Source organism: Panthera leo, chromosome D4, assembly GCF_018350215.1.
Source record: "Panthera leo isolate Ple1 chromosome D4, P.leo_Ple1_pat1.1, whole genome shotgun sequence".
Classification (NCBI taxonomy): Eukaryota; Metazoa; Chordata; class Mammalia; order Carnivora; family Felidae; genus Panthera; species Panthera leo.
In genome coordinates, this window is record NC_056691.1 from 74,081,604 (window position 1) to 74,105,508 (window position 23,905).

The 23,905-nt window shown below is 53.6% G+C and overlaps 1 protein-coding gene and 1 long non-coding RNA gene across 2 annotated transcripts in view; one reads left to right on the forward strand and one right to left on the reverse strand.

Annotated features, from left to right (window-relative positions):
* COL27A1 (collagen type XXVII alpha 1 chain) overlaps window positions 1–23,853 on the forward strand; it is a 140,009-nt gene extending 116,156 nt beyond the window's left edge. The window contains exons 41-61 of the mRNA XM_042912292.1: window positions 386–439; window positions 3,869–3,925; window positions 4,116–4,169; window positions 4,698–4,751; window positions 5,029–5,082; window positions 5,733–5,786; window positions 6,105–6,212; window positions 6,682–6,789; window positions 7,656–7,763; window positions 11,474–11,527; window positions 11,940–12,002; window positions 12,382–12,435; window positions 12,578–12,613; window positions 12,734–12,751; window positions 12,983–13,018; window positions 13,306–13,332; window positions 15,673–15,738; window positions 16,088–16,256; window positions 17,174–17,283; window positions 18,953–19,171; window positions 22,829–23,853. Coding sequence (XP_042768226.1) covers window positions 386–439; window positions 3,869–3,925; window positions 4,116–4,169; window positions 4,698–4,751; window positions 5,029–5,082; window positions 5,733–5,786; window positions 6,105–6,212; window positions 6,682–6,789; window positions 7,656–7,763; window positions 11,474–11,527; window positions 11,940–12,002; window positions 12,382–12,435; window positions 12,578–12,613; window positions 12,734–12,751; window positions 12,983–13,018; window positions 13,306–13,332; window positions 15,673–15,738; window positions 16,088–16,256; window positions 17,174–17,283; window positions 18,953–19,171; window positions 22,829–22,975 — 1,650 coding nt within the window. The 3' untranslated portion in view covers window positions 22,976–23,853. The remainder of the gene's footprint in view (window positions 1–385; window positions 440–3,868; window positions 3,926–4,115; window positions 4,170–4,697; window positions 4,752–5,028; window positions 5,083–5,732; window positions 5,787–6,104; window positions 6,213–6,681; window positions 6,790–7,655; window positions 7,764–11,473; window positions 11,528–11,939; window positions 12,003–12,381; window positions 12,436–12,577; window positions 12,614–12,733; window positions 12,752–12,982; window positions 13,019–13,305; window positions 13,333–15,672; window positions 15,739–16,087; window positions 16,257–17,173; window positions 17,284–18,952; window positions 19,172–22,828) is intronic.
* LOC122204699 lies at window positions 274–16,152 on the reverse strand. Its single transcript, XR_006195749.1, has 5 exons — window positions 15,967–16,152; window positions 14,733–14,870; window positions 9,978–10,130; window positions 6,486–6,640; window positions 274–379 (listed from the first exon to the last, which is right to left on the reverse strand). It is a non-coding gene; the product is annotated as an uncharacterized LOC122204699 (long non-coding RNA).
* Window positions 23,854–23,905: the final 52 nt, after the last annotated feature.

Consider the following 23,905-nt stretch of genomic DNA (forward strand, 5'->3'; position numbering starts at 1 on the left):
GGGCTGGGCGGGGGTGGGCAGCCAGAAGCGCCGTCCCCGTCCGAGTGCCTTCACTGAGTCCTTCCTTCCCATGGCGGGTGCCACGCTCGCTCCCTGTCTGGGCGTCGCACCTGCTGTCTGCAGAAGGGAAGGGTCTTAACCCAGTTCTGCATCCACGCTGGCACCCCTCTTAGAGGTGTGCCGGGGGCCGACATGGCTTGTCTGGGAGGCCAGGCCCCAGAGAGGCACAGGGCCTGTTCCGAATCACACAGCGAGGTGGGGCAGAGTCGGGACCCAAACTTACAGCCCAGATTCTTCACTTCCGAGTTCCTGTCCTTCATCACTGTGCCTCTCAAGTCCTCACTCGCCCATACGCTCTCACCTCTTGTCATCTTGTTTCCTGTAGGGACACAAAGGCGTCATGGGCCCCCTCGGACCTCCTGGACCAAAGGGCGAAAAGGTGGGTGCTCAGTCCTGGGAAGCAGGTGCTCCTTCTAGTAAGTCCCTGGGAAACAGTGGCTGGGGTCACGCGGAGGTTCACGGTCGGCTCAGCCCTGCTCGTACCACGGCTGGCCGGGAGCCGTTAGACCTACATTCAACCCAGATGTACCGGGTATCAGGTCTGTGCCCAGCACCAGAACAAAACCAGACACAGCTCCTGCCTTCCCCGGGGCTTCCGGTCAGGCAGGGGGAACGGACACCAGTCAGGCACCAACCAGAACTGCAATCCCATCATCTGTGCGAACGTGAAGATTGAAGCCTTGCTTAGGAACGAGATCACCCAGTGAGAGCCAGCAGAGGGCTTAGGACAGAGAGCAAAGCCAGCCTTTCACAGCCAGGAAGGAGGCACTGAGGCAGAAGGAGGGCATGTCTGTTTCCCACTCCTTGGCTCCAGCCTCGGTAGAAGACAGGAATAGGTAGAAGAAAGCTTGCTGATGGCTGTGCCCTGCCACACCGTGCAGGTGGGGACATGGGGCCAGAGGGCCAAGGCATTGGTCTCAGGTCACATTCCAAGGCAGCACCAAGATGGCCCCGGGCCCGGGCCTTTGAGCTCCGAGTCCCCCGCTCTTGCCTCCCTCCTCCCCTGATGGCCCAGCTGGAATGCCTCTTAGCAGGCGGCCTGCCGCTGTCTCCTTGCCCCCCTGCCTCCCCAGCCCTCCTTTCTTTCGCCGAGTCAGCTACCCACTAACTACATCCCGCTGCCTGGTGAATCACCCTGGCCTGGCTTGCTGTCCAGCTGGCCCCTTCCTCCTGCTTGGAGAAGAGATCTGCAATCAGTGGGCTCCAACATCCCACAGGAAGCTGCAGGAAATGTCCCTCCTCGGCCCTCACGGTCTGCCACGGCTGGCACAGGAGGGGTTAAGACGGACCCTGAAACAAGAGGCTCCCTCTGAGCCACCTTCAGCCCCAGACCCAGTTCCTGTGGCTGCCGAGAATGGGATCCTAACCCTCAATCCGCCCTGAGCCTGCCGGGGCCTTGGGTGGGGCCCCAGGGTTCCCTGAACCTTGACGGCCTCATCGGTTAAGCGGGTGGGTAGCTCGGGAATGCGAGGCGAAGCAGGACATCACATAGATGGCAGCCAGGGGCACTTTCTTATGTATAAGGTATTGTATGAGTTCTCTCATTCATTTGGCTATCTAACAGGGACTTAGGGATTTCAAATGATTATGTGGTGTGTTCTCGGCCCTGAGCTAGGGGCTGCAGAATGATGCCCTAAAGGGCTCAGGAGTAAAAATAGGCATGAGAGCGAAGAGCCACCCACAAGCTGGAGGGTGCTGGGAGGAGTGGGAACAGGTTCGCAAGGGAGACCCCAAAACAAAACGGCCGTGTGCAAAGCTCTTGCCCGGGATGTCTCCACGGTCCCTGCCGCGACCCCCACCTGGAGGTGTCAGTGTCCCACGTGACAGATGGAGAAACTGAGTCTTCACGATGCTCAAGGACTAGGTCAGGACCGGTGGAAAGGTGGCAGGACTACGATGCAGACTGTCTGATGCCAGGCTGTGCATCCCTGGCTTTCGGAAGCAGGCACTTAGATGAGCTGATATGTCGTTCAACTCTTGAATTCCCTGTGGGGCATGTGTCTACAAAGGTGGTGTCTGGAGGGATTAGGGGTGAGACTCTGGGAACAAGGAGACGGGGGCTTCACCAGCTTCCTGGTGCTAAAAACGCATCCCCGAACTAGAGCCACAATGTAAGGCAGGGCGGGGGAGAGGTGGGGAGCGGAGGAGATCTGTACAGCTGGCTTTGGGGTCAGACCACTCCTTGATTTCTGTGTGGCTTTGACTAGAACCCTTCTTTCCCTGGGCCTCAGGCTCCCCCTCTATAAAATGGGCCAGTAGGCACAGCAGTGTAGGAGTGCTGAATGGAATCTATGAAGCACGTCACGAAGTGTCGGGCACACAGAATGCACTAGGTAGACCCTGCCCCCCTCTCCATATGCGCCCTAGTCCGGCTGCTTCCCTCCACGGTGGGACTGACACTAGGGACAAAAAGCCACAGAGAGAGGTCAGGGAAGAGAGGGAATCCCCACTCCCTGGGCCACCCCCTTGGGTACAGCCGGTTCTAAGCCTCGGGCCAAGTCCCTCCCACCTTCAGTCTCTGCCCACAGGAGCCACAGAGGCCCTGGGCCAAAGGACTGCAGCTGCCAGCCCCCAGGACTGATTTGGGCCGGGGACAGGCTCCAGCTGCAGGGGCAGCTCCTTCTGCCTCCCAGGCTTCCCCTTCAGTCGCGGCCAACATCGAGAGGGCCCGGGGTGCCCTGGCTGGAGCCTCCTGCCCAGCACGCACCCCCATGGGAGTGGCACCGGTTGTCTGGGGCTGGAACATTCTGAGCCCCGAGGTTCTGCCGCTCGCTGTTCTGCTTACACCTTTCCTGTAGCCAGCACATGGCATCCAGCCTCCTGTCTTGGGGGTGGACCAGGGCCCAAGGCGGCCTGCCAGGGTCCCACGGCCTCGAAACCCAATCTCTCCAATCCGACTGAATCCATGCCACACGTCACCCCTGCTGTTATTGTCAGCAACGCCCAGTTTCCTGGCCATCTGAGGCCCTACTGTGTGGGCAGTCCTGAGCTTCCCTCACGGGGTCCTCAGAGCAGCACTGCAAGGCTTCCCTGTGCTGTTTGCAGATAGGAATCTGTCTGATGGACAAGACCCCCGAATTGGCCTGCGGCCGAGTGCAACGTGGGGCAGCCCTGGGCCTGCTCTGGGGTTTTCTGGCCACTTCATTCCTGCAAAGGCCAGAGAAAGGGATTCTTACTCAGGGCTGAACAATGGAGCAGCCCACATCATCTCTCTGTGCCTCAGTGTCCTCAGCTGTAAAATGGGAAGAATAATGTATCACCTGCTGCATAGGGTTGTTGGAAGTATGCAGCCAGTGTCTGTGGCTGGCCGGTGGCAGTGCCCTTGGCTGCCAGCTGTTGGAACTATTGTCACTCCCTGAGGAGCACCACACGGGGCCTTCTCGTGTCATTTCCTGGAACTCCTCGGTATCACCATTGTCCCTTCACCCTACCTCGCCCCCATTCCCCAGCTGAGATGAAGAACTCCGAGATGGGAAGGGACCTGTTGAGGGTCTGAGCAGCTGGTCCTGTGCAAAGCTGGGCATGACCCAGGTCTCTGCTCCGAGCTACCTGGGTCTTACAGCCTGAGGGCTCCTGCTCGGGGTGCCCACCGGGGCAGACCGTAAAGAACACTATGCTGTGTTCCACGATCCTGGTTGCACACCCAGGTCTGCCCTTTCCCTCTCTGGCCTCAGTCTCCCCATCTGTAACCCTAAGTAGGCTGGACTTCATCTCTGACGAAGGCCCTTTCCACGCTGTGTGGAGTATCTAGACCTCCCCAAATTCACCAGGAGCGGGAAGTGTGTCTTAAAGCCCGTTGTGTCCACAGGGGGAGCAGGGCGAGGATGGCAAGGCCGAGGGGCCCCCTGGGCCACCTGGAGATCGGGTAAGTCCCCCTTCCGGTCCCCTGGACCCCTGCCCAGGTGGAGCCCTAGCTTCTTGCTGTGGGGAGGGGGAGGGGAGATTGGCAGGGGTGAGGCTGCTGCCAGCTTGAGAGCCGGAGGCCAGTGAGACCCAGACCCAGGTCTGCATCGCCTGCACCTGGTGGCTCATATTTTGTTGTCCTTGTCATTCAGGGCCCCGTAGGCGATCGAGGAGACCGCGGGGAGCCAGGGGACCCTGGATACCCCGTAAGTATCAGAACTCCTACCCGCTGGCGGCCTCCAGCATGTTCTGCCGGGACATTCCTCAGCCCTCACAGGCGCCTGGCGGGAGAACAGCCTTCGCCAAGAGACAAGCCCTCCCTCCCACCATCAGTGCCCAGCTTGAAGCACAGACCCCCTGAAAGAGAGCTCAGGCCAGAATTCATGCTGACAGGGGGACCGTCAGAGGGAGAGGATGAGATGGGAGACAGAGACCCCTTTCCTCGCCGGGCCTCAGTCTCCCCATCCGTGGCCGGGAACAGCTCTCCCAACAGAAGCAGTGGACAGAAGCAGGACACAAGCCACTGGGGGAGCACCCGGCCCCCCCACCAGGCTCCTCCTCTCACGGGCAGGGTCATTATTCCACGGCTTTGCAGATTAGCGAGCCCAGAGAGGGGACGATGACACATGGCTATAGGAAGAGTAAGCGCTCGGGGGCTCCTCCAGGCCGGAAGATGCCCGGGCCCCCAGGCCTGCCAGGATGGGCCCCCTCACTGGTCTCTCCTTGGCTTCCAGGGGCAGGAGGGTGTGCAAGGCCTCCGTGGAGACCCAGGCCAGCAGGGCCTACCAGTGAGTGGTGCTTCCTGTCCCCCACCCGGCCCCCGCCCCGGAGGTGGGTGGACAGCAGTGGGGGAAGTAATGGCCCCTTTAAAGCACAGAGGGATCCTCCCTGTGGGATAGCCTGGGGCAGTCCCCTCTGGTTTCTCCTGCCCTGATGCTTGGGGTGCCCCCAGAGCCTGCACCCCCAAACCCCTCCCACCCCTCCCCCTCCAGGCGGACACTGGCTACTGCCCTCCCCAGGGGGGAATCCTGGGGCTGCTTTGCATCATCTCACCTTGGTTTTCAGGGGCATCCGGGACCCCGGGGACGTCCAGGACCCAAAGGATCGAAAGGGGAAGAGGTGAGAGAGCTGACGTCCACAAGGGAGGCTGGGAGGGGCAGACACTGGCCCAGGCACAGAGCACGTGGGAGGCTGGGCTGGTTGGCGCCCTGCAGGGTGCTTCAGGTCAAGATCTCTTTGCTTCAAAGGGCCTGAGGGGTGGGGGTGAGGGGGATTACCAGCCCAGTATGCAGGGCCTCCAGGAGGGGGACTTTCCTGTCTTGTACCCAGAGCCCTTATGTCTGCCTCCACTGAGGCACTGAAGTTGTTGGGCCAGTGCTGTCTTAATGCCCTCAACCTCCCCTGCCCCCCCACCCCCCACCACTGTCCCAGGCCACAGGGATATAGCCACACTCTGAGGATCAAAGGAGCTCCCGGGCTCAGGTTCCCACTAGGAAATTGCCGTACCTAGAGCCTCTGTAGCAAGGGGAGCCAGAGGGGGCCCAGGGCCCAGAGCAGGGGCAGTGACAGCACTGGCAGGTTCCAAGGCCAGCCTGCCCCTGGGCTTCCAGGCCGGGGCTCTTGGGCCCATGTGCAGATTCAGATGCTGCCCAAGAGGTAGAGGGACAGGCCACACAGGGGCCCCATAATCCTCTCAGCACCTGTCCCAGAAATCCTAGGGGTCTGTCCTCTTCCAGGCAGTTTCCATCATGTGCCCCTTGATTTTTCAGGGACCAAAGGGAAAGCAAGGCAAGGCAGGGGCACCTGGACGAAGGGGGATTCAGGTGAGTGACCCATGCACGGCCGGTTCTCTCCCTCCTGCCTCCCAGCCCTCCCCAGAAGCCCTCCCCAGCTTTTTTTTTTAATGTTTATTTATTTTTGAGAGAGAGAGAGAGAGAGAGAAAGCGCATGAGCAGGGGAGGGGCGAAGAGAGAGAGGGAGCCACAGAATCCAAAGCAGGCCCCAGGCTCTGAGCTGTCAGCACAGAGCCCGATGCAGGGCCTGAACCCACAATCCACGAGATCATGACCTGAGTTGAAGTCAGACATTCAACCAACTGAGCCACCCAGGCACCCCATCACCAGCTTCTTTTATACCTCCAGGGCCTGCAGGGGCTGCCAGGGCCTCGGGGCGTGGTGGGGAGACAGGGCCCCGAGGGTATGGCTGGACCAGATGGGTTTCCTGGCCGGGATGGTCAAGCAGGACAGCAGGTGAGCAGGGGTTAACAGATGGTGTCTTGTGTGTGTTGGGGGCAGGGTGGGGTGGGGGGTGGGGTTCTGCCATAGGCCATGGGCCAGGAGAAGCAGGTTTGGAAACTTGCATGGGGCAGAACCAACATATCCAGAAGTTTCCTGCATGGGCAATGGCCTCAGTCCTTGGGACCTGGGAATGTGGCCCTTCTGACTGTCCATGTTTGCACCCAGAAGGTCCTGCCCCATCCAGTGCAGGGAACTTCTGCCTTTAAGGTCCCTCTTCCTCCCTACCTGCAAATGCGCAGCTCCTGGTGTTTCACTGGTCCAGCTGTCCTCACACACACAGGCAGGATGACCTCCCCCGTGGAGTCTGACCTCCCCCTTCCAGGTCCACCCAGAGTTCACCGGGACTTTGGAGTCATTCTGCCTCCTTGGCTGCCTATTTCCTGAAACACAAGAGATCCCCTTTTGCCATCTTTCTTTACAGGGGGAGCAGGGAGATGATGGGGACCCTGGCCCCATGGGCCCTGCGGGGAAGAGAGGAAACCCAGGTGTGGCCGGCTTGCCTGGAGCACAGGGGCCCCCAGGATTCAAGGTCAGACTCTTGTTAATACACTTACCCACCCCTGGCACCCTTTCAGCCTTGGTACTAACCATAATGACACTAAGCAGTGTCATTATGGGCACCCATGTCCCACAGCCCATGTGAAAATGGAGTTCCTGTCGCTGACATTTCTCAGGGGTCCCTGCCCCAGGCTAGAACCTGACTTATAGGAAAGTGTATCCAGGTAGCAAATAATTATAGAAGGCACCCTCCAGGCCTTAATAAAACAGGCAAACTGGTTACTAAGCTGTCCTTGGGCGCCCTCTTGTGGGCCTTCGTGGAACAAAGGCAAGGTAGCGCTCCCAGCCAGGACCCCCTTCTAACAGGCTTCTTTTTAGAAAGCTTCCCTGAGCGGTGGGGAGGCAGTCCTGAGTCGGTCTGAGCCCAGGACTAGACACAGAAGGGGAGACTGAGATGGATGAGTCAGACATGGCTCCTCCTGCCCTCCCCAAGCTCGAGGTTTAGTTGGGGGAGAGGCTGGAACCCTCTGCGGGAACAGTAGGCAGAGGGAGAGGTGGCCTTGGCCCAGGGAGGGTTTAAATGAGGCGAACAGGGGAGGAATGGCTGGAGCAGGGGTGCGGAGCTGGGAACTTCGTGGTCTGCTGGGAGGAAACAGTGTCGAGGAGAGGCAGGGTGGGGAGTGGAGGGGAAGTTGGAGCTTGAATGCCACAGTAAGGAAAAGAGGCTGTCCTCTCAAGGAGGCTGAAATTCTGAGCCCCCACCAGGCCTGTATCTGAGCCCAAGAATCCTGAGATGTCGGTTGACCCTGTGGAATCACTCTCTTGGATCTCCCTGCCCCTCCCCTAGAACCATGTCCCCATTTGGTCATTTTGATATTTTGGGTTTTTTTTTTTAAGGGTGAAAATGGATTGCCTGGGCAGCTGGGCCTGTCTGGCAAACGAGGGACAGCAGGTGGAACCGGGCTTCCTGGGAACCAGGGGGAGCCTGGATCCAAAGGCCAGCCGGTGAGTGAGCCCCGGGAATACAGATGTTCTCACACACACATGCACACAAATACTCATGTTCACACATGCACGCACAGGCCCAGAAGCCTCCCTCCTGCTCTGTGACAAGGGCAGAGCAACAGCCTCTCTGGGCACCAGATGCTCGTCTGCCTCCCCTGAGCAGGGTGGCAGGAGGGAGGAGGCTCAGAAATGAGATCTGAGGGGCGCCTGGGTGGCTCAGTTGGTTGAGCGTCTGACTTCGGCTCAGGTCATGATCTCACAGCTCGTGATTTCGAGCCCCGTGTTGGGCTCTGTGCTGACAGCTCAGAGCCTGGAGCCTGCTTTGGATTCTGTGCCTCCCTCTCTCTCTGCCCCTAACCCACTCACATTCTGTCTCTGTCTCTCTCAAAAATAAAAATAAACATTAAAAAAAAATTTTTTTTTAAAAAGAAATGAGATCTCAGTGGTCCCTTCAGAATGAGATGTGGATCGCCATCTGAACCTGAAGTAGCCTTGTATCTATCTAAGAAGCTCATTCTGTGATTTAAAAAGCATCTCACAAGGAAAACTCTGGGCTCAGATGACTACAGTGGAGAATTCTAGCAAAAGTTTATGGAAGAAGTACTACTCATTCTTCATAAACTTTTCCAGAAAATTGAAGAGGGGGGGCACTAATTCCCAACCTAGTCTATGAAACTGACATTTACCCTGATGTCAAAGCTGGACAGAGACATTGCAAGAAAATTACAGACCAATATATCTCATAAATAGGAATACAAAAGTTTTCAATACAATTTTAGAAATACCAATCTAAGAATATATAAAAAGGGTAGTACATCAAGACCAAATGAGGGGTGCCTGGGTGTCTCAGTCAGTTGAGCATCCGACTTCAGCTCAGGTCATGATCTCGTGGCTCGTGGGTTCGAGCCCCACATCAGGCTCTGTGCTGACAGGTCAGGGACTGGAGCCTGCTTCGGATTCTGTGTCTCCCTCTCTCTCTGCCCCTTGCCTGCTCGCACTCTGTCTCTGTCTCTCAAAAATAAACAAACATTAAAAAATTAAAAAAAAAAAAAGAATGATTGACTGAATTTTTTCCCCAAGAAGCAGAAAAGAGTCAAAGATATGTGTTTTCATTACTTCGAAGTTTATTTTATTTATTTATTTTGAGAGAGAGAGAGAGAGAGAGAACACGGGCGTGTGTGCTGGGAGGGGCAGAGAGAGGAGGAGACAGAATCCCAAGCAGGCTCCACACTGTCAGCGCAGAGCCCAATGCAGGGCTTGAACTCACAAATCGTAAGATCATGACCTGAGCCGAGATCAAGAGTCAGACGCTTACCCAACTGAGCCACCCAGGCACCCCTATTCTCATTACTTCTATTCAATATTGTACTGGCAGCTCTAGCCGATGCCATAAGGAATAAAAAAAATAAATAAAAAGCATTCATGTCAAAAAGGAAGAGGTGAATCTTTTTGTTTGTAGATAAAATGATTATCTATATAGAAAATCCGGTGGAGGGGCACCTGGGTGGCTCAGTCAGTTAGGCGTCTGACTTCGGCTCAGGTCATGATCTTACGGTTTATGAGTTCGAGCCCCGCCTTGGGCTCTGTGCTGACAGCTCAGAGCTTGGAGCCTGCTTAGGGTTCTGAGTCCCACTCTCTCTCTCTCTGCCCCTCCCCTGCTTGTGCTTGTTCTCTCTCTCTCTCAAAAGTGAATAAACATTAAAAAAAATTAAAAATAAAAAAAAAAATCCAGTGGAATCTACAGGAAAGCTACTAGGACAAGTGAGTATAGCAAGATGGCTGGACGCCAGCTCAATATGCACAAATGAACTAAATCTCGGGGCACCTGGGTGGCTCAGTGGGTTAAGCGTCCGACTTCGGCTCAGGTCATGATCTCATGGTCCATGAGTTCAAGCCCTGCATCAGGCTCTGTGCTGACAGCTGAGAGCCTGGAGCTTGCTTCGGATTCAGTGTCTCTGTTTCTTTCTGCCCCTCCCCCACTCAGGTTCTGTCTCTCAAAAATAAATAAACTGTTAAAAAACATGAACTGAATCTCTATGCACTAGCCATGATCAGAACTTGAAATCTGAAAAGCAATACTGTTAATAATAGCAGAGGAAATAGGAAATACTTAGAGACACATGTGACAAGAGGTGTACAAGACACGTGGGCTGAAAACCTGCAAAGCATTTCTGAAATAAATTGAGGGAGACCTAACTAAACGGAGGAACTTACTGTGTTCGCTGGTCAAAAGCGCAACATTGTTAAGATGTCAGTTTTCCTCCAGTTGGTATCTGGATTCAACGCAATCCCAATCAAAATCCCATCAAGGCTTCCTTGTGGAAAATAGGAAGCTGCGTCTAACATTCGCTTGGAAATGTGAAGGATCTGGAAGAAACAAAGCAACTTGAAGAAATGGGCGAGTTGGAGGACTTGTAGTATTTGATTCCAAGCTACAGGAATCAAGAAAGTGTGGTATTGCCATAAACATACTAATAACAGATCAAAGGAACAGCATAGAGAATCCACACGTGTAGTCACACACGTGTATGGATAACTGGTTTTTGACAAAGTTGCAAAAACGATTCAGTGGATACAGAACAGTCTTTTCCAGCAAATGGTACCGGGACAATTGGATACCTTATACCCTGTACAGAAATTAACTCCACATCGATCATACACCTAAAACTGTAAAACTTTTAGAAGAAAGGGTAGAAGAAAATCTTTGAGACCATGGGTTATACAAAGATTTCTTAGATATGACAGCAAAATCATGACCCATTAAAAAAAATTGATAAAGTGGGCTTTATCAATATGGAAGGCTTTTGCTCTTCAAAGGTAAGAGAATAAAAAAGACAAGCCACAGGCTAAGAGGAAGTACAAATCATATATCTAGTAAAGGATTTGTATCTAGGATATGTAAAGAACTCTCAAAGCTCATTAATAAGAAAAGGAGTAGCCCAATAAAGAAATGAGGCAAAAGACTTTAGATGCTTCAGAGAAGACAGACGGATGGCGGATAAGCACATAAAAAGATCAGCATCGCTAGTCTTTAGGCAAATGCTCATTAAAACCATAATGAGGTGCCATTGCGCACCTGTTGGAATGGTAACACTTTTCAAAGGCTGAGCACACCAAGTGTTGGCAAGGGTGTGGGGCACCTGGAACTCTCCTACTCCGCTAACAGGGATGTAAAATGGTGCAACCACTTTGGAAAACAGCTGGGCGCTTTCTTTAAAAGTTAAGCACGCACCTACGGTATAATCCCGGCCTCCAGAATCATTCACACCCCATCGCTCCCCACAATGGCATCTGGGCGAATATGAGCAAGTTCCTGCTCTCTCTGAGCCTCGGTTTTCTCATCTGTGAACAGGGCACACTGTGCCCCCCTGGGCCGATGCAGGAATGCAAAGCACCTGGCACATTGCAGGCCCACAGCTAATGGTTATTCTGAGGGACGCAGTCCTTGGGAGAGCCTTTGGGATGGGCGGGGAAGAGCCTGTGGGTCCTATCATCCTCTTCCTTGAAGACCTGGGACGGGAGAGCCTAAGAGTTCTAGAGCATTCTCACCCGACAGAGGGCATACAGTGTCCAGTGTGTGAGCTCTTCACCCTCGCCAAGGTGGAGCCGCTGATGTCCCTGGGAGAAGGCAGGCCCAGAGGTCCTGGGTGGTTGGCTGGGCATCCTTGTCCTGGCCCCACTCACCCCATCTCATTCTGCTCCCCGCACAGGGCGACTCTGGCGAGATGGGCTTCCCGGGAATGGCCGGCCTCTTTGGACCCAAGGTACAGATTCCTACTCCATATCGTTCCTGTTGGGGTCCCATCCATCTACCTAGTTTGTCCATTTATCCATTTACTTTTGCAACAAGTTTTTCATAAGCACGTACAGTGGTGGGCCGGAAAAGAGTGAGAATCGAGCACGGATACCCTCGTTCCCCAGAACTCACATTCCAGCAGACCTGGGTTCTAAGCCCAGCTCCCCAGTTTATCTGCCCTGTGCCTTAGGCAGGTTACTTTGGATCTCCAATTCTCAGTTTTGCCATCTATAAAATGGGTGTGATAACCATAGAGGGTCGTTGAAATGGTTAAGAACAGAGGCTTACACTATATAAGCACAGAGCCAGCACACTCTGCTACCTGCTTAGTAATTGTCAAGCCACCCAGACACAGACAGCCCTTCTTCTGCCTCCCACAGGGCCCTCCTGGAGACATCGGCTTGAAAGGCATCCAGGGCCCTCGGGGGTCCCCTGGCTTGATGGTGAGTCCTCTCCTTGTCTGTCCTAGTGGGGACAGTCGCCCCGGCCAAAGGCTGGCCAGCCATCCGCTGGGTGGATACAGGCCTTATTCCTCCTGCTCCTTCAGACTTGGGCCCGCAGCCTTCTATCCCCTTGCCTGTGCCCTTTCTGCCCAGCTGGGTTGCCGCCTCCCCCTTTTACCTGCTCCCCTCCCCCCACTCTTCGTAGCCCACCCCAAGGCACACAGGAGGGGCCCCCGGAGGTGCATGGCCTGGCCCCTGTTTGAGGAAGTCTCCCTTCCATCCCAATGGGACACTCAGGCTGCCGTCCACTCTCCTGTCCCTGTGACTCAGTTCCCCAGGCCCTAGGACGAGAACACACAAGCCTTTCTGTCTCCTTTAGGGAAAGGAAGGCATCATTGGCCCCCTCGGAATCCTGGGACCTTCAGGACGCCCGGTATGTGTAGGGGGCTGACCAGAAAGACTGCTGAGGCAAGCTTGTCTCTGTGACCCAGAGCCAGTCTGAGCCTCAGTTTCCCCATCTTGGAAATAGAACTTCCCCTCTGAGTCCTCTCTTACTGGGCCATGATTTATTGCAGGGTCCAAAGGGCGACAAAGGCAGCCGAGGGGACTTGGTGAGTCGATGGGTGCAGGGGGCAGCACTCCAGTGGGTAGGGGTGGGGTGGGGGACAAGGACAGGGGCACAGCTCAGCCCTATACCCTAACTGTCTCTCTCTGCTTCTGTCCTCCTCCAGGGACTGCAAGGTCCGAGGGTGAGTGGGCTGGGGTATGAGGGCTGGTGGGATGGGGATGGGGGTGGGGGGTTGGTGATGACCACTGAAGTCCTCAGGCACCTTCTTTCCCTTTGGACCTCAGTCATCCCATCCGTACCCGTCTGTGCTGGAGGTACGACTGTCCTGGGTCTCAGGTCCACTTGAGGAGGCCTGGGGTGGGGAAGATGGAGGGCCTTTGACCAGGTCCTCACTGTTCTTATTTCCCTCCAGGGTCCTCCTGGTCCCAGAGGCCGGCCTGGCCCACCGGTAGGTATCATGCTCGGTGCCCTTGAACTCCAGGGCAGGTGACAGAGCTCCTTTGAATGAGGCCCAAGGCTTTGCTGGCAGGTGCTTGTCTTGGCCCTGACCCTGCAGGGCTCACAAGCTTCCACAGACTTCCAGGAGAGTGTGGAGCACAGACTCTGCCTCCAGAAGAGCAGAGACCAGCTCTGCGTGTCCCCTGTGCCCGGGTGGCCCCTCCAGGCTCCTGACAGCCCCTGAGGACTCCAGCACCCAGACCCCATCAAATACTGACTGAGGCTCTTCCTTTTCAGGGTCCTCCAGGGAGCCCTATCCACTTTGTAAGTTGGAGAATGTTCTCTTTGGCCTCCTTGGGGTAAGGCCTGGGAGGGTGGGGGGATGGTTGGCAGCTGACCTCGTTCTGGTCACAATGGCTAGAACCCTAAGCTAGGCCCAGGGATGCCCACGTGGTTTTGTCCCCCCACACCGGACCCTGGACCCTAAAGCAGCAGAAAGAGGCCAGAGGGTGGGGAGTTGATGTTTTAGCCAGGATGTGCTCCTGACTGGGAACCCAGGGGGACACTCCAGCGGCCGGGCCCCTGGTCCTGATCCTGTTAGTGTGCTCGGTACAGATCAGCTGACTGCCGAGGATCTAAACAGGTTCTGATATCAATTCAAGCTTGACCCAGGGTGGCCGTTTCCCATTCCCAAGAGCAATTCTGGGACACCAGCCGAGTGCCCTACAGTTCAACTCCATTCTGACACTGTGTATCAGGAGAAAGCATTAGACCCCACTGGTTCTCAGTCCTACGGGACCCATCCCCCATCCTGCCCACCTCAGATGCCTGGTTGTCACCTGTGCTTCTACCAACTGGCTGTAAAGCGGAGGTCCCCATGCCCCTCATTGGGGTCAGTTAATTTGCTATAGCAGCTCACAGAGCAGAGAAACGTTTCACTTACTAGATGACCGGTTTATTATAAAAGGAAATCACTCGGGAATAGCCAGACAGAAGACAGGCACAGGGCAAGTCATGAGACAGAGGCTCAGACTCGCGTGCCCTCTCTGGGTGGCCACTCTCCCCAGAAGTCAAGGTCTCTGAGTGCCATCCCTTTGGGGTTTTAGGGAGGCTTTGTTACATAAGCGTGATTGATGAAATCATTGGCCATTGGTATTGATCCAAGGCCTCCAAGGAGTCCCTCCCCGTGTTACCACTGTGCTGGCTGACTGTGACAGTCAGGCCCTGACGGCGTCCCCGGGAATGGCTGAGGGGGAGGGCTGAACGGAACAGGAGCCCTCGTGCCACTAGGCGCCTCGGAGCTCTGCTCTTCTCATCTCTCAGCATCTCACTGTCCATCCCCCCAGCATCATCCACCAAAATAAACTGATGGCTCTGACCTCTCGCTCTGCACCGACCCCAGCCCTTCTCTTCTCTAAGGAAGCCAGACAGCTAGGGGAAAGTGAAGAGATCTGGGGGTGGGGGGGGAACCTTTCCCTCTAAAAATGGAAAATTCAAGGAATTTGAATTTTTTTTTGCATAAGAGCTGATATACTGAGTGTTTGTGATAGGCAGACACCGTTAGATGTGCTTTTCATGGATTAGCTCACTGATTTCCTCTCAAGGTTCTGAGAGTTTTATAATCATGCCCATTCTCAGGGTCCTGATGCAGAGAGACGGTAAGCAACCTGCCCAGATCATGCAGTTAGCAAGCAGCAAGGCTGAGATGTGAACTTGAGAAATACCTGTAGAGTCCGGGCTCTGGACCTCTCGGGCTTTGCTCTCCGTCCTGCTCTCCCTGTCACTGTTCTCATGGCAAGACCGCTGCTGTGCTTCTGGAAAGTCCAGTGCTAGGGTTGCAGGCACAGGTGTGTGGTTGACAGCTACAGTGCAAACCAGAGGAGAAACACAGGCACTGCCGACACACAGAGAAAGGAACCGCACCCAGCCTGGGGGCGGGAGCCCGATGAAGGATTTCCCGAGGAAGCTGACATGTAGGATGAGTCTAGGGCAGGGCTACTCAACTGCAGCCTTTACCAACAAATGATTCTTTGCTACGAGTGATTTTAGGGTGTTTAGCAGCGTGCCTGGCCTCTACCCGCTAGATGCCAGAAGCAACCCCTCCTCCAGTTGTGACAGCCAAGAATGTCTCTAGATATAGCCAAATGTCCCCCAGGGGGCAACACTGCCCCTAGTTGAGAACCACTGGATTAGGAGATAGCCAGATGGAGCATTGGAGGGTAAGAAGAATGATCCAGGTGATGGAAACAGCATGCGCAAAGGCCCCGTAGCTAGATAGAGCATGGTGCTTAGCGATTTGGGAACACAAGAGTGCGTCTGGTGCACAGAGTTTGTGTGACCAAGAGAAGAGAGTCTGGGCCAGAGACCACAACACTCAGCTCAGGTCTTGTAACCATGTGGAGGAGTTTGTACTTAATCCTGAGGGTGATGGAGAGCTAGGGAAGGCCTGGAGAAAGGGAGTGGAAGGGTCAGCTCTGACTCCGTTTGTAAGTGGAGGAAAGACAGAGAGTTCCACAGGAGGCAGGCGACTTGGCCGTGATACCACCCGGGAAGGTGGCTGGGAGAGCTCGTGCTCAGACCCTGGGTCTCCCTCTTGGTGAGTCTGGGGAGGTCTTGGGGCCAGGAGTGGGGACAGGATGCACACCCCGTCTCCTTTTTGCACAGCAGCAAGATGACCTTGGAGCAGCTTTCCAGACGTGGATGGACACAAATGGCGCACTGAAAGCAGAGGTACCTCCGGGCCCCCTGCCTGCCTGAGATCCCCTCCTGGGGAAGACAGAAGGAATGGCTCGTGTGTGGTCAACAGCCTCCACGTGGCCTGCACCGAGCGTCCCACAGCTTATTTGTTCCCCGAGCTGGAGCTGGCGGCTGGGGGAGTCGATGCTGGCCCTCCACTCCCCTTACGCTTCCAGACTCTGGGGCAGCCCCCATCCCATCCCTGGCCCTCAGTTTCCCTACCTGTTAAGTGGGGGGAGCCGCATCATCTCCCAAGTGCAAGAACTTGCGGCTGCAGAGGCTTAGACCTGGGGCTGGGCCGGGACCTCAAGGAGCCGGTGACCACCTTCTCTCCTCATGACAGGGTTACAGCCATCCAGACCGGCTGGTGCTGGACCAGGGAGGGGAGATCTTTAAAACCTTACACTACCTCAGCAACCTCATCCAGAGCATTAAGACGCCCCTGGGCACCAAAGAGAACCCTGCCCGGGTCTGCCGAGACCTCATGGACTGTGAGCAGAAGATGGTGGACGGTACGAGGGCCTGTGGGGTCTGAAGACAAGGCTTCCGCCCCTCGGGGTGGAGCGGGCCGGGCAGGGGAGGTCCAGGAGGGGCTGGGGGAGATGGGGCATTGGGGTCTTGGCTCACTGGGACCAAGATTCTGTCCTTGGGGAGACAGGCACCTGGGGTGGTCGTTTATCCGCTCAACAAACAGTCACTGAGCCCCGCAAGGCAGGCCCTGTGCTTCCCGGGGTGTGGGGGAATGCTTGCACCCTTTCAGAGCCCACAGTTCTGCAAGCTGGGGACAGCCGTTTCAGTGCAAGGAGATAAGAGCCTTGTCGGGACAAGCCTCCAAGGGCGAGGACAGGGCAGGGGACTGGGGGGGGGGGGGGCTGTCAGGGATTCTCTGAGAGCCAGGATCCCCCCCCCTTCCCGTCCACACCTCTTCTCTCCACTGACAACAAGGTACATTAGTGGCCGGTTGTCCTGCTCTTTCAGCTGTGGGGCCTTCGGCTCCCTTGGAAGGCCTGTGGGGAAACTGGGGGCCGGCAGAGGTGTCTAGCCGGTGGGGTGGAGGCCTGATTCCCGCCCCTCCCCCCTGCAAGCCTTGGGGGAAGAGCCCCTTCACCCAGATGATCCCTAAATCCCTTGGGCGAGTGATTCCGCCTCTCTCAACCTCAGCTGTCCCCTCTGTAAAATGGACGCTTCACAGGAGCACCAGAGGCAAGGGCTCAGCCTTGTGGCCCCTCCAGGGCCTCTGCCAGCTGTGAGCTCTGCCCAGAGGCCTTGTTCCCATCTCAAGGGCTCATGGAATCCTTTTTTGCTCCCTTCCCCGACGTCGTGCCCCGCTGGGGCTCCGCGGGTCACCAGGGGTGCGGTCCACCTGCAGAACCAAGCCCCGGGCTCCTCCCCACATACACATACCATCCCCCGTCCATGCTGCCTGCAGGTACCTACTGGGTGGATCCAAACCTTGGCTGCTCGTCCGACACCATCGAAGTTTCCTGCAACTTCACACATGGTGGACAAACGTGTCTCAAGCCCATCACGGCCTCCAAGGTCTGCTCCCCCCACCCCGCCCCGACACTGACCGGTCCTCTCTGCCCCTCCCCTGCCCAGGGCTCCAGCCCACCCAAGTTATGGTCTGAGCCTCGGCTGTCTTGCTGCCTGGCTGTTTGTGAGCCTGATTCCTCTTCTGTAAACTGGGGACGAATCCTTCTAAATCTGTGGTTGCCAAACCCTTTCGAGTTGTATGATGAGGTTAGTGGTGTTTCCTTCAAGTAGAACTTTCTGCCTAATACCAAAAACAGCAATAGTGGGCCCAGCTGGCCTGGCTTGGAGAGCCGCGAACCATCAGTACAAAATAAGTCCGTGTGATGCTCACCGAGGACGCGCTGCCTCAGCTGTGTGTGCACACGTTTCACGGATGCTCAGTGCCTGCTTCCCACGTGCCCGTCTCTGGGCTGAGGATTTGAGGTGGCTCAGGGCAGCTCAACAAGAAACCAGGACAGGTGGCGGCACTGAGGCATCACCACCCCCCCTGCCCGGGGTACCCTGCGGTGTATTGTGGGTCTGCGGGGTCAGCAAATCCTCCATATGGGAGGACTTATGCTACAGTGGGAGGAGCCCATTGGCCTGCAGGGGAGGGGTGGGGGCAGAGAACCCCTGCATCCCATCCCATCAGGCCTCCCGAGGAAGCTCCAGGAGCTGCCCCGTGCTGACCGGCTCTGACCCCGAGTTTAAGAATCTGCACGTGGGCCAGCTAGTCAGCGAGTCTTGTCGGGTGGCCAACATGTGCCAGACGCAGGAAACACAGTAGCCTCATCAGTGCCCACCCCCACCCCAGCCAGGCTCTTTCCCCTCTGACTCTGAGTCTGGGGTTTGGGAACCCCCACGTCAAACCTCCCCAGCAGAGGGGTGAGGCCAGAGATGGCCCCTGCACTGGCCATCCCACCAGGAACAGTGGCCACGGTTTTGTGCCGGTCTCAGCCTATAAATAACCAACGTTGCAGCTGGGCCAGCCCTTGTGGTTCTTATTATGATTGCAAGGTGCCCTTCGCTGCTAAGAAACTTTGAAAAAGTACAGATTTGTTACTTACCGGACCTGAAAATCACACAGCACATCGGGGGCGCACAGCCAGGTCGCTGGTGGAGAGAGGCGTGTGTGCAGGGGCCTGGGGTTCTGCTTTTATTGGGGTCCAGGGTGGGGGCTTAGGGCTCCTCAGCACTTCCGTTACAAAAAGACAAAACCAATGGTCAGGGCTTAAGCTGCATCCACTGAAGCCATAAATCCTGTCCTTGTTGGTTGTTGGGACTGCCATTTCTGGGGCCTTGGGACTTAGAAAGGGTGGGGAGGGCACTTCTCATATTCCCCCTGTTCCAAGAGCCTCTTGATCTACTTCCTCTTCCTCTCTGGGCCTCAGGATCCCAGCTCAGCTCCAAAGACAAACCCCCTCCCACACCCATGCCATGGGGGAGGAATCAGGTGACTCCGGAACCCTCATAGCTGTGGCCACGGTTCTTTCCCGTCCTTGTTACTCCTTGGCTGTGGACTGGCTCACACTGGACCTCTATGTCCCTGTCTCCAGTGGGCACGCGTCTGGGGGCAAAGCTGGGAAAGGCTCACCAGGAAAGAGCTTCTCTCTGCGCCTTCCAGAGAGAGGTGAGGATATTTGAGAGCCTCGGGCAGCCGGCCTGACCCTACCTCACTGCCGTGTTTCTGCCACAGGTCGAGTTTGCTGTCAGCCGGGTCCAGATGAATTTTCTGCACCTGCTAAGCTCTGAAGTGACACAGCACATCACCATCCACTGCCTTAACATGACCGTGTGGCAGGAGGGCACGGGGCAGACCCCAGCCAAACGGGCTGTGCGCTTCCGGGCGTGGAACGGGCAGATCTTTGAAGCAGGTGGTCAGTTCAGGCCAGAAGTGTCCATGGATGGCTGCAAGGTAACCAACCCTTGGGGCCCCTCCTGGGCCTCTCATGCATGAACATAGCAGTTAATTATATTATAAAACTATAAAATTACTCATAACAATTATTATAAAATTATACATAACAATTAATGTAATACACGTTAGCACATTACATTAGTATGTTAGTGTAATATAGTATATTGTATTAGCATAATTAGCAAATACATACAATCTTTATCTTTGCGTAATAGTTTTATTATAACAGTTTTTTTTTTAATTTTTTTTAAACATTTTTATTTATTTTTGAGACAGAGAGAGACAGAGCATGAACAGGGGAGGGTCACAGAGAGAGGGAGACACAGAATCTGAAACAGGCTCCAGGCTCTGAGCCGTCAGCACAGAGCCCAACGCGGGGCTCGAACTCACGGACTGTGAGATCATGACCTGAGCCGAAGTCGGACACTCAACCGACCGAGCCACCCAGGCGCCCCTATAACAGTTTTTAAAAATTCCTTTGATTCACTATCATCTCTGGGAAACTTCTGAGAGAAGATCTGGCTGATAGAAATTTCCCAGGCTGCTAGATGGCTGTACTTACTTGCAAGGCTGCTTGTAGGAGAATGTATTTCTGTTCTTCTCTTTGCCCCCATCCTGACCAGGCTAATTGGTTCTCTTGACACTTTTGGTTATTTTTAAATGTCTAAAACTGGGTGGGTTGTTGGCAGAGAGGGAGTCAGAAAGTTGTCCAGAAATAACTAGTTGCCCAAAATTAAACAAAACTAATAATACACAGTGTTAGTGAGGACGTGGGGAAACCAACACTCTTGCACAAAGCTATTTGGGAAAAAATTGGTAGAGGCTTTTGGGACCCAGCTGGATATATATACAGGAACACCTCAGAGGTATTGTGGGTTCAGTTCTATTCACTACAATAAAGCGAATATTGCAATAAATTAAGTCTAATTAATTTTTTTGGTTTCCCAGCACACACAGAAGTTTTGTTTACATTATACCGCAGCCTATTAAGTATTTAACAGCATCATGTCTTAAAAAACAATGTACATACCTTAATTAAAAAATACTTCACTGATTGGGGTGCCTGGGTGGCTCAGTTGGTTAAGCGTCCAGCTTCGGCTCAGGTCATGATCTCATGTTCGTGGGAACCATGAGCCTGCATTGGGCTCTGTGCTGATAGCTCACAGCCTGGAGCCTACTTCGGATTCTGTGTCTCCCTCTCTTTCGTCCTCTCCCCTACTCACACTCTGTCTCTCTGTCTCTCTCTGTCTCTCTCTGTCTCTGTCTCTCTCAAAAATAAGTAAACATTAAAAAATACTTCACTGATCGGGATGCCTGGATGGCTCAGTCGGTTAAGTGTCTGACTTTGGCTCAGGACATGATCTGACCTGATCATGGGTTCAAGCCCCACATGTGGGGCTCTGTGCTGACAGCTCGGAGCCTGGAGCCTGCTTCAGATTCTGCGTCTCCCTCTCTCTCTGCCCCTCTCCTCCTCGCACTCTGTTTCTCTCCCTCAAAAACATAAACATTAAAAAAAATACTTCACTGCTAAAAAATGCCAGCCATCATCTGAGCTTTCAGTGCATCATAATCACTGCTCACAGATCACCAAAACAAATATAATAGTCATGAAAAAGTTTGAAATGTTGCGAGAATTATGAAAATGTGACCCAGAGATACAAAGTGAGCAAATGCTGTTGGGACAGTGACACTGACACATGTTGCTCGACACAGGGGGTTGCCACTAACCTCTGATTTATAAAACACACATCTGTGAAGATCAGCAAAGCACAGTGCAATGAAACGATGTTTGCCTGTACAGTAAAACCTTGGTTTGCGAGCATAATTCGTTCCAGAAACATGCTTGTAATCCAAAGCACTTGTATATCAAAGTGAATTTCCCCATCACAGAAACTCAGATGATTCGTTCCACAACCCAAAAATATTCACATAAAAATGATTACAATAGTGCAATAGAATACAAAATAATAAAGAAAATACAAAATATAAAGAAAAATAAAGACATTAACCTGCACTTACCTTTGAAAACCTTGGTGGCTGGTGTGAGGGAGACGAGAGAGGAGGGTTATTGTGTAGGACGACTTTCACTCTAATGGAATCACTGCTGTCTATTGGCTCAGTGGAATCTTTCTCTTTTCCTGCAACTTTAACAAGGAACCTATCCAATGATTCTTGCTTTTGCCTCCTTTTGAGGATTTCGCAGAAATGTGACATTGTATTGTTGTTAAACAGATTCATCGCTCGGGCTGCTATAGCCTTATTCGGGTGGCGCTTTTCTACAAAATTCTTCACTGTTTCCCACATTTTACACATCTCCCTAATCTCATTTTAAGTGAGGGATTCCTCTGCCTTTCTCTCCTCCTCCTCTGCAGACGAGATGCACATGTAGACTTCTTATAAAATCTTGCAGTTTCGGCCACTCACATACCTCGCTCGTATTTCTCGATGACTTATTTCCTTCTTAACTTCCACTGTGATCGTCTCCTTCTTACTGGCTTTCTTTTCAACCTATTTCTGCATGGGGGCCATTGTACATGCTCACACGGATGTTGACTACAGGGCAGTATTAATAAACTCTTGTCATGTACTGTATTTAATGTAACTGGCAATAAGGTAGCAGAGGGAAGGGTCTGTATCCGCAGGCAGCCTGGCCTAGAATGAAGCAAAGCATTCCTAAGCTTACACTTGTATGGAAGAGCAAAGGACTGTCTGTAGGTGCTTTGAAGTGACAAAAAATACACTAATGCCAGTCGTGGGCACCCCCTTCAACGTTCTGAAAAATCACTGATTTCTGCCAAACACCCCAGCCTAAGACTCAGCATCCGAATATGGGAAACAATCACCCACAATCCCGCTGGGAGAGAGAGAGAGAGAGAGAGAGAACCATTGGCTCAGTTGTGATCATGTGACATTGGGCATCATGTACTACTTGTATTGCAAGACATCACTCATTTATCAAGTTAAAATGTATTAGAAATGTTTGCTCGTTCTTATGGAACGCTCGCAGAACAAGTTACTCACAATCCAAGGTTTGATTGTATATCCAACATATTTCCAAAGCCTCAGAAACGTATGTATCCTTTGATCCAGCAAATCTACTTCTAGAATCTGTTCTCGGGAAACGAGAAGAACATGCCCAGAAGTTGAGCTCCAATGACATTCCTTATGAGAACAGAAATAATAGATGCAATCTAAATGGACGAATGCAGGGGCACCTGGGTGGCTCAGTTGGTGAAGCGTCCGACTTCAGCTTGGGTCATGATCTCGCAGTTTGTGGGTTTGAGCCCCATGTCGGGCTCTGTGCTGACAGCTCAGAGCTTGGACCCTCCTTCGGATTCTGTGTCTCCCTCTCTCTCTGCCCTTCTCCTGCTCGTTCTCTCTCTCTCTCTCTCAAAATTAAAAATAAATATTAAAAAATTTTTTAATAAAAAATTAAAATAAATATTATTTTATTTATTATATTATCAAAATTAAAAATAATTATTAAAAAAATTTTTAATAAATAAAAAAAAATTTTTAATGGGCAAATACAGGTGGTCCCTACAGTGAAATCCCGTGAATCCATTAAAGATGGTGAGAAGAGATGAGAAGTGCATGTGACAGATGGTGGGGACTGTGAGGGTCACACGTGTACCCTTTCCCTTCTCTTCTCAGGTCCAGGATGGCCGCTGGCATCAGACGCTTTTCACCTTCCGGACCCAGGACCCGCAGCAGCTGCCCATCGTCAGCGTGGACAACCTCCCTCCTGCCTCATCAGGGAAGCAGTACCGCCTCGAAGTTGGACCTGCGTGCTTCCTCTGACCTCTGACCTCCTGGCTCCTCTAGGCCTTGAGGGGGAGGGAGGAGGAGGAGGAGGCAAAGGGAGGGTCCTTAGGGGCAGGTGGGCCCAGGAGAGACAGCTCACCTGCCCAAGGATTCCTGGGTAGGGCCCCAGCTGTCGTCTGCCCAGTAAAAGTGGCTGGGGGGTAGCAGGGAACAGTGTATCCTTGGGACCAACTGATCCCAGCTCAGCCCCAAAGACCGACCAAAGAGCCAGCCAGAGCAAGCTGGGCCTGCAACCCGCCTGAGCCCTGCGGCCTGTCTCCCAGCTCTGCCCTCCCCAGCTTCCTGCCCAAAGAGCCCCACGTTCTAGCCAGCTTGAGGGGAGGGGGCATCTCGCCAGCTGGTCCCTGCCAGGGAGCTTTGATGTGCAATATTAGAGAGGAGACATGAAAAAAGGAGAAAAGGAAAGGAAGAAGTATATATATTTTATTTAAACAAACACAGAGAAGGTGCATTACTATTTTTTCACCTGGGAAAGAGGTGAGGGAAGAAGCAGCCAGAGGGTGGGAAGCAGTGGAGGCCGAGAGGGGGCAGCGCGACCCTCGGGCCGGAGGTGCCCACGCTAGCTACCTCCCACTGTGAAATCGCTGGTGCTCGCTGTCTCATAGTGTATGTGATTTTTTTTTAAGGAAAAAAAAAAGCCTATTTAAGATTCTGAAGGTGCTACCATTTTTGCCACAGACTCTGAAGAACCGTTTTGATGTGGGGTATCATGCACATGTGGTGCTCTCCTCCAAATGACAAAGTTTGGGGAATTTGAACATGTTCTGAGTATCACCCTTGTGCTCATCAGGTAATCGACTAAGCAGGGGGAAGGAAAAAGGAAAAAAAAAAAAAAAAAAAAAAAAAAAAAAAAAGCAAAGCCGAAGAAAGAAAAAGAAAAAAAAATAAAAAAATAAAAAAATAAAA